This window comes from Triturus cristatus, chromosome 12 (assembly GCF_964204655.1).
Source record: "Triturus cristatus chromosome 12, aTriCri1.1, whole genome shotgun sequence".
In the NCBI taxonomy this organism is placed as follows: domain Eukaryota; kingdom Metazoa; phylum Chordata; class Amphibia; order Caudata; family Salamandridae; genus Triturus; species Triturus cristatus.
Genome location: NC_140595.1, coordinates 78,254,737 through 78,264,701, shown reverse-complemented (window position 1 = coordinate 78,264,701; position 9,965 = coordinate 78,254,737). Strand labels below are relative to the sequence as shown.

General features: G+C 40.6%; 1 protein-coding gene across 1 annotated transcript in view; it reads right to left on the bottom strand.

Annotated features, from left to right (window-relative positions):
- Positions 1 to 784: 784 nt before the first annotated feature.
- The window catches only part of RHBG (Rh family B glycoprotein), an 80,894-nt gene continuing 71,713 nt past the window's right edge, over positions 785 to 9,965 (bottom strand). The window contains exons 8-10 of the mRNA XM_085639767.1: positions 9,001 to 9,122; positions 4,158 to 4,231; positions 785 to 3,739 (exon numbers count right to left, since the gene is read on the bottom strand). Coding sequence (XP_085495893.1) covers positions 3,662 to 3,739; positions 4,158 to 4,231; positions 9,001 to 9,122 — 274 coding nt within the window. The 3' untranslated portion in view covers positions 785 to 3,661. The remainder of the gene's footprint in view (positions 3,740 to 4,157; positions 4,232 to 9,000; positions 9,123 to 9,965) is intronic.

Here is a 9,965-nt window from a genome sequence, read left to right as displayed (position 1 = left end):
AGTTTATCAGGGTAGTGGCACTTTTGATTTACAGCAGTGCTCTGCCAACTTCTAAATGACCATCTTTGTCTCCAGCAAGAGATGGTGTGCTATTGCACTTTACAGAATGATATATGGGGATAGCAGATAGCAAATATTCTATTTTTTACTTATGCTAAAAAGACAACGCTGACTCCTTCTACAGGTTACACTTGACTTGCTTGTTCCTTCATAACGGATCTACAATTACAGAAATATCTCAGAGACTGGTTTATTACGAAGGCTTTTTTTCCAGAGCTCACTGTCGTACACAGGATGGCACTTTGAAACTGTTTTTTGCTCTAGATCTCCCCTTTCCTCATGTAAATGTTCATTCAGTTTTCATTAATTGTTTTAGAATACCACAGCAGAAAATGTTTTTGTTGGGGCCCCCAAACAATAATTTTAGGCCTTCTAAGGGATAACTCTGTTGTCCAAATCTATACCCTATAGCACTGAGTGCAAGGTTTTTCCTTCTTCCACATCCCCAATCTGATGTCTTTTGCTTCATCAGCATTTTTGTCCTCCCGCTAAAGTTATTTTATTTCCTCTGCTTCCACTCTTTTTAAGGTTGTCTTCCTGGCCCCTAATAAGCATGCTACATTTACCCATTATTTGCACCATTTACTCGTGCACCAGAGGTGGCCTTCTTCATTTTAATCTTTTCATGGAACTCTATGTCTTCATGCCTTGCGATTAAATGTAAATTAAAATGGGTTAAAAGTAGAATCATCCAAAAGAAAGCATAGATGAATTGACACCTTGATTTTTAGACAAAAAAGGTATATTGTGAACATTATAGGAATATATGTTAGCCTATTTCATCAATACACATCATTTACATACATATGAACATAAAGGTATCTGCTTTACAAATGTTGAATCAGAGTTAAATGGAAAATCTCTACACAATTACCACAGGGATGAAAGTTCCTGCACTTAAACACTGCTCACTTGAACCCATAACTGAGTATTAGATGGAAAATGATGGTCCCAGAGATGTTAAAGAAGTCAGCAATTACTTCAAACTGATCTTGCTAAGCTTAAAGTCAGTATTGATGTTAAGATGGTAAGAACATCAATGTTAAGATGCACGGCATTAACGTTAGGCCAAGCATCATTAATATTCAGATTGTTCGCATCAACTTTCAGATGGTCAGCATCAAAGTCTAGATGGTCAGCATCGAAGATTGTCCGCATCAGAAACAGTGGCAATTTTACCATCAGCTTCTCAAAGGTTCTCTTTAGATGCCATCTAGTTGTTTCTGTGAGCAACCGTTTTCTATAAAGTTCATCGCCTTTAAAGTTTCCACAGCAACTCCTGGTCATTTGTGTGGCATAGTGAAAGACTTCCCATCGCCTCCTTGTCACTGCGGCACCATGAAACCATACTAAATTCACATTGCATACATACACCATATAGAGTTATACAGTATAAAAGGGACAGCAAGCCAAACGGGCATTCAAAACATTATAAAAAACAAAAAAAGCAAACCAGAAATATCTGTACAGCCCTACATGATTCTGCAGGGAGCGAGCTTCTCAGCAACATCACAGGAAGGGCAAATTGCAGAAGCATTTCATATTCCAACCCAATAAAGGGGCAAATGGTATTAGGAAGTGATGTCTATCTATCAACATACCTGATAACTGGTAGTTGGGTAAATTGTGACTCAGTGGAGCCTGTTTTTGCATTTGAGCGCATGCATGAGAAGGAGCGGAGGGGTGCGCTTGGAGAGGATTCTGCAGTATGCCTATCTGCACACTGTGTATGTGTATTCTTCTATTCACATTTAATGTGCCTGTGTGCAGTATATAAAGGAATCCGAGTGCTTCCCTGTGCGTGTTTTTGTTATTTGTCTTTGAGTTCATCCCTTCAGTTTGTGTTGAATGCAGTCTTTGTTTTCTAGCGCAAGAGTATACTGAGATTCACTTCAGAAGCAAACACAGAGATAAAGAATATACATGCACAGATTTGCTATATACAGAAAAGAAAACAACAGTGCTAAAATGAGTGACCTATAAAATCCAATATAATTCTATGACTGCCTAGGCCATGGCTGGGCGTGATTGGTCTTCAGTGGTGAGCCCTCATTACCCATAAGGTAATCGACAAAAGATAAGTCCGGCATAGATTTATCCAGTTCTTCTTGGCACTGAACTATATATCAGTATCTAATTTGCAGAGTCCCAGAGCTTGGCCTGGAAATTCTGTTCAGAACCTGGCGACATGATGCCAAGGGCATTGGTAACTGTAGAGGTGGGGTGTGGTGGGCCTCACCAGTTATTAGGAGTAGGACCCCCGAAGGGAATCATGAATAATACTGCAACCCATTTCGAGGTATTTCACTTGGAGATTCAGTGGCCAAAATCTCTTAGTGAAATGCAGCAGAACCGAGGCATTACCACGGATCTTGTAATTCCACTAAGGCCAGTAATTACTTAGAATTATGGACGACCTCATAGTGAGACTCCTGATGTTTCCAATAAACCTTCCATGGGTACGTGGATAATACTTTTCAGTGATCTATACCAGTGGTTTCTGAATTTGTGGATGTGTAAATGCAGTGAGGATCATACTTGTGGTGGTGGTTAATTGTGCAGACTTCTAAAAACAAAACACAAAATGGAATGTTTGTGCTGCATGTGTATAAATAGATCTACAGTGTGCATATTAGAAAGCCAATGGCAATTGCTTAGTTGTATGCATTTCTGCACAGGCACATTTGGGCGCCAGTAAATAATGTGTTCGTCTGCATTGATAGGCAAATACATGTGGGAATGAAAGTGTGCTCTATGAAGTCTGTGTCACAGCTTTCATTACTGAAGCACACTGGGAATCCCGTTTCCGTAGATAATGCTTCTGCAGAAATACACATTTGTGTTTTCATTCTAATTGGTTACTGCTTGGTCTTTTGCAGGGAATGGCACATACTTGTATACAGGAATCAAATACTGTTTAGTTAACAAGCACAAACATTTAGGTACGTGCCGTCAATCCCGCATCTACCTGCTTGAATATATTTTCAGGATTTAATTAGTGTGCACCTACATTTGTAGGCCAATACCATCAGCACTGAGCATGTCTAGGTCGTGAGGCCTATGCTATCATGGTTCGCTAGCTGAATATATTGCCATATGTGTGCAGGAGTACATCAGTGTTGTGTGTATAGGCAGGATTAGACAGTGATATTTGGAACATCTCTGCATATACCTTCAGTGTTGTGTGTAGGTAAATAGGTATATACCTTCAAGGATCATCTTCACATACAGTCAAATAACTTTAACGTTGGGGTATTTGCATGGGTTGCATACATCATCTTTGATGACTGTATCCACACGGTCTGGCATGCCCCATAAGTGCTGTATTCATATGCATGGATAAGCGCATTTTATCCATTATGTGGATATTTGCAAGTATAACCATGTGTATCTAAACTGATAGACATGTACCATCGATGCTGTGTGTATCTGCACTATTTATCATATACATGTGTTTGCAGTGGTAGGCATATACCATCAACACAGTGTATCTGCATTGGTAGGCACATAGCATAAACGCTGTGTATATCTATAAGGGCACAAATTTACAACAAGGAATATGAATGTTCTTCGGTCCTTGCTCGAATGTGGATCAATGCAGTTATGTCATAGTGTGCTTCTCCATATCGTCTCCGTTAACCGCTGCCATCTGTCCGTGCCCATCATCCTCTTCCGGCACCTGGAAAGTAACAGAAAGCATACTTAGATTACCGCTTAATCAACAGCCACTCAGTGCAAATCAGTGATATTCCTGGAAACAGATGATCAACTAATATGACTACTTAAGAAATTGTGGCTTCACGTCTGATATAGAAATCAGCACAAATATAAATTGAAAAATTGATTGCAAAAATGTTTAAAATAATTAGCTGTGTGCAGATGTAGATAACGTAATTTAATAGAAATCACTTTTTAAAATTTGTAACTAAAGTGAATGATTTGATAGGTCATTATTTTTGAGATATCTGAAAGCTTGCTCGTATTATATACTTGAACATTATTGGTGTTGTAATGTTTCAAGGGCCTGATTGGAATAGTTATAAAGTTATTTCAATTATTAGAAGCAATGTACAGTGTATTATTAAATGATATTTTACCTCCCAAAAGATCTCATCCTCGAAGCATTGTGTGTCAGGTGGAGAACCCAGAATGGGTATTTTCAAAATAAAACCTAGGAACACAGAAAAAAAAAGATCAGAAAGCAGCAAGGAAGACAATCAAGGACAAGGTTGTGTTATCTTTTTACTTCAGTGCATGGGACCAGATTCACAAAAAACGTTGCACATTTAAACCCGTACACGTACTGCTGCATATCGGTGTAAATGTAGGACTTTGGGGAATTCACAAACATTCCTAGTAGTACCCATGGAAATCATCAGTAGTTGCAGCTTTCTAGGCATCCGTTTGGGAATTAAACGTTCCCAGTAGTGCCCATTGAACTCTTCAGTAGTTGCAGCTTTTTAAGCATACGTTTGGAAATTTACACACATTCCCAGTAGTTCCCATGAAAAGCTCCAGTAGTTGCAGCTTTCTAGGTGTCAGTCTAGGAATCCACAAACGTTCCCAGTAGTAACCATGGAAAGCTCCAGTAGTTGCAGCTTTCTAGGCGCCCGTTTGGGAATCCACAAACGTTCCCAGTATTACCTATTGGAAAGCTCCAGTAGTTGCAACTTCCTAGGCGTCCGTTTAGAAATCCACAAACGTTCCCAGTAGGACCCATGGAACGCTCCAGTAGTTGCAACTTCCTAGGCGTCCGTTTGGGAATCCAAAAACGTTCCCAGTAGTACCCATGAAAAGCTCTAGTAGTTGCAACTTCCTAGGCGTCCGTTTAGAAATTCACAAACGTTCCCAGTTGTACCCATGGAAAGCTCCAGTAGTTGCAACTTCCTAGGCGTCCGTTTAGAAATCCACAAATGTTCCCAGTAGGACCCATGGAAAGCTCCAGTAGTTGCAACTTCCTAGGCGTCCGTTTGGGAATCCAAAAACATTCCCAGTAGTACCCATGAAAAGCTCCAGCAGTTGTAGCTTTCTAAGACTACTTTTGGGAATTCACAAACATTCCCATTAGTACCCATGGAAAGCTTCAGTAGCTTTCAAGACGTACTTCTGGGAATCACATGTGACATCTGCTATTTCCACACTATGGAGTTGCAAGCACAGGGCATTCCCGCGTTGGGGAAAAAGCTACCACCAGGAAAAAGTGCACAGTTATTTATTTTTTCCCCCCCCTCTAATGGGGCAAATATTTTTTCATTCAGAAACCTTTTCTCTAAACGTACTAAAAGTTGGAAGATGATTCGGTCTCCTTCCGAGCATGAAAGGGGAGTCTGGAGAGTTTGTGGATGCTCAAACTCTCAAGGCAAACCACAACATAATATGCCCACTGGCTTCCATGAGTGGAACTTACTATCGCGTAAATGTACACCGCTGTGGCATACAATCATACAGTAGTAAAACCTTTTATGGATACCGGACAGGCGTAAATGGATGTTTATACAGCAGATGGTTTTGTGACTGGGCCAAATGTATTTAGCTAAGAGAAGTATTATTCATTCCTTCTTAACATTTAATTTGCAATATTAGGTTTGTATCCTGACATTAATAATTTACGCCTGACATTAATAATTTACACTGTTAATGTTGTTTTGATTTGCTCTGTTCAGAAATCTATAGACCCATTAAGAAATAAAAGCAACCAGGGCAGAGTAGTTTTCTATTTTTCCTTCTTATTTAACATCCCATGGCTAACAGGCTGGCAGAATAGCTCAGTGGTTTGAGCCCTTGCTACTGACATCTGCTATAACCTGCAGGTTACAAGATGGAATCCCTATATGGCCGATCGCCCCCTCCGTCATTCTGTGATCATTAAATTCAATACCATTAATCTTGCTAATATTAGTTCCAGTCCACTCACTGAGCCATGGCCTCTGCCGCCTGAGCAAATTGGTGGGTGGCCAAGCCTCAAACTATTAATAAGATTGACTACAACATTCTCCCTACCCATCACCCTGTATCCATTCTATCAGCTCTTGCAAAGCCTCTGTAAAATCTGCTGGTTTACCAACTTCAGGTACATGTGAAAAAATAACCATCATGTCATGCTTTATTTCTAAACATGGATTAGAGAATTGTGTTTGTGGCTGGACCCTAGTACTTTGCGAGCTTTATATAGTAAACTTGGGTTACGAAGACTACAGAGTCTATGTTAAAATGCTTGTGAATTCCCTTCTAGGTGTGGCAGGTAGAACACTGTTAACACATCTGTAATGCCCTCAAGCAGCCTCTACTTGTGCAGCTGAACAGTCCATGCTATGTTATATTGATTGGTATAGTGCCCTAATCACCCAAGAAGGTATCCAGGCACTTGGGCAAGGTGTGTAGGTGTGTGATGCCTAAGGTGAAGAGCCAGGTCTTCAGCTTCTTGCGGAACTCAAGAAGTGAGGAGGGAGCTGTGATGTGTTGAGGGAGGTCATTCCATGTCATGGGAGCGATGTAGGAGAATGAGCGACCTCCAGTTTTGCTTTTGCAAATGCACCGAATGTAGGCAAGAGAGAGTGAGGCAGAGCTTAGGTGTCTGGTGGGTTGGTGTAAGTTTATGTGGCTGTTTAGGTATTCTGGTCCTGTGTTGTGTAGGGCTTTGCATTTGTTCCAGACCCTCAATGCAGAGTCATTTCTCCCCTCTCATCTGTTCTCCAACCTACTTGCAGATAGCTCCTAGACACAGTCAAATCTGAGAGTTGTGTTGGACTCGCACCTCTGGCATATTCACATGGAGCACTGAATCCTCATGTACCCCTGCTGCCCTCATTTCACATCACTTTCCTAATCAAAGCCTATTCTTATTCCTTTTAAATGGATTCATGTGAGCACTGAATTCACATTTTCAAACAGGATATCACGATTTAAAAAGGCTTCTCTTGGACACAGGACATTCAGCGTAATCACATCTATGCAATGTATATAACCATTCATTGTTGTTTGAATACATTCTTTATTTAATTTGGTTCGCCTAGGTATTGCTTCTAAGATCTAAACTAAGAAAGAAACAGAAGTGACAATGTATGACAGTCCAAACGCTTTGAGCCTCAAGCACAAAAGAAGAAAGAGTATGGGCAGAGATCTCCGCTTGCACTTGAACGTACTTTTCCTATTCACCATATTCCCCAAAGTCTACCTGGAAAGCTACACCAGGCGCAGGTGTCCAGGCACACTGTTTGAAAAATCACCAGACCTTCTCCAGACTCCTATTCCAGCATCGCGGCATTCTCCATATTAGGGAACCCCATAATTGGGAAATAGGAAATGCTGTTCAAATGCTATCTTGGCCCTTTTCTTGTAGGTTAGTCTGTTTTGGAATTCCTGGTTCCGGTCAAGGTACCCTCTTTAGTGAGTTTTCCTTAGGTTTTCTCCATTTAGACTACTTGTTTTAAAGAGGAGTCCAAATTGTTGACAAGGTGATTTTTTTAGGAGGAGGGGGGAGGTGGAGACAAGAGGTATTACTCCCTTACTATGTCGCTGAGCTTTTTTTTGTTCTTAGGAATCTCCTGTTCGGTGTCTGGAGTACAGCGGGCATTCACTTGTCTAAGTTGCCAGGGCCATTCAGACTTGTCCAGTAGCCAGACTCCAATTGGCAGAGTTGCCATTTAGCCTTGTTTTTTCTTAAAAAGATGAGTAAGATGATGTAGTAGTTCTTCATTTTTGGTAAATTTACCAGATAGAAACAAATTACTCTGTTTTGTATCCTACTATTATCGTTGTTAATTAGTACTTGTATAGTGAACAATCAGCTTTTGCAGCACCTTTTGTTAGTTTGGGATTTGATTTTCCAAATGTTTGCAGACTAGAGTTATTTTGCCACTATGTAGCCTACTACCTTCACACCACAACAAAACCAGGATGTTCAGCTCTAGCAGGCAAAATGTAATTATGCTGCAGGAGCCATCACCTTCTCTCTACCATGCAGATGATGTGGGCAAAAACGTGACTGATATTGAGTTTATGGTGCTTGCTGTGATACTTCCCCGCTAATGTTGCAGTCGTATTTGTTTAAGGTTTGATTCTGTGGGGACAGCGCAATCTCATTTATGGTTGTGCATATCCTATTTTTAGTAAGGATTAGGTCATTGAGGAGCAAAGGAGGAAGCTGGTTATTCTTTTTACCCAGTACTCTGAGTACTTTGATCCTCAGCTCAGTTCTTAGACCCCTTAACATCCCTCCTAACCCAAAGGTATTTGCTGGCACAGAACATTTTCTGGAGTCGGATGGAGCGCCAGAAGCTTTCCGGATTAGCATGCCCTTTGGAGCGCTGTCCTAGTGGACAGCTGGATGATTTTGCAGTTGATTTCAGATTTTACAGTGGTAGGGTTTCCTTCTGGCTTTATGGACTTACTTAACTTAGTTGTTATAGGACATGGCAGGGAAGCCTTGGAGCAAAAGAGATGACCAGAGAGTAATTACTCCATCAACAGGCATGTCTAGTAGCACCATCACCAGCACTACATCCTACATCATATATTAGGCAGAACATCACACTACACATCTCTAGTATCGCACATACATGCCATTTAGGTGGATATGAACGTGCTAACACGGCACATATTTGTACCTAAAGACCTAACAGCATAACTGCATTGTTCCCTTGGATTAAAAAATTCTCACTGAGCTGATACTGTTGCATAAAATGTCAGGAAGGGCACTTCATAAAAAACAGGTGAGTCTTTCAGTGGGATAGAACTACCACTTCCTACCAGTCTTCCAATACTCTTTTTTTAAGCTCACAACACTATTGGAATGCTGCATTTGTAAGTGGTGAAAATTCAACTTCCTGAGCCATCGTCACGTCAAAAATGTAATAGCATGGAAGTACTCAACATTCAAAAATTAAAAGACTTGACAATGGGTATGCTTCACTTTTACATCCATGTAGGGCACTAACTTACCAACAAGGATACCTCCAAACAGAGCGAATCCCAAGGCAACAACCAACGACAGTGCCTGGTAGACTGCCTGGCTCTGGGCTGTCCGGGTTCCATCCGCGATCAGGGGGAAGACATCGCCCATCCTGGAATAGAGGCGACATGGAGCGGTTAGGTATGGATTGTGAAGCCCTGCACAACTAGCAATAGAGTATAAGATGGAATGGGTAGAGGGGAAATTTGTGCCTCAGGTTTGACAGCCAGTGAACGGCCAAAGTTGAGAAAATTTTAAATAAAAAGAAACCAGTGCATTTAGCAAAGAAAATAATTCAACAAAGTCATAACCTTCCCCATCCATTCAGGGTGCCGAAATCTTGTCACCTTTTAATCAGGGGGTACTGAAATTACGTAATAATGCAGTTGCAAGCTTTCTGCGTAATAAATGATTTTTCGCACTTGCCACATATTCTATAATTGCTAGATAATTTGCAGCTTTAAGCAAACAAATTTACTTCTATCCCAAATTAATCAAAAATTACTGAAGAAAATGCAGCACGTGATGCAAATCACACCTTCATGGATTTTCATATTGTGTAATTCTACACACCCCTCGCTTAAAATGACAGTGATAAAACCATGTGCGCCTCAGGAATTTTTCTATTTCTTAGCAGCTGACAATGTCCCCCGAGACATTTTTATTTATCAGTCAAGACACATACTAACCAGAATGCTTGTCTTTTAGGTTTCGCCTCCAGATAGCTTTAGCTGTTTGTTTGTAACACATTTATTTATGTTAAATATCTATATATCAAAAGAGACCTGGGAGATATGCAAGGGTTTTACAAATACCCAATCAAACCAGTACCAGGAATAGGTCAGGCTAGAGAAGGTAAGATTGAATTCACAATTAAAGAGCCTATAATATAAACAAATCTATCTGTCAAAAGGTTTTGTGTAGAGTGAATGGGCTCAATGTTGAAAGGTTGATC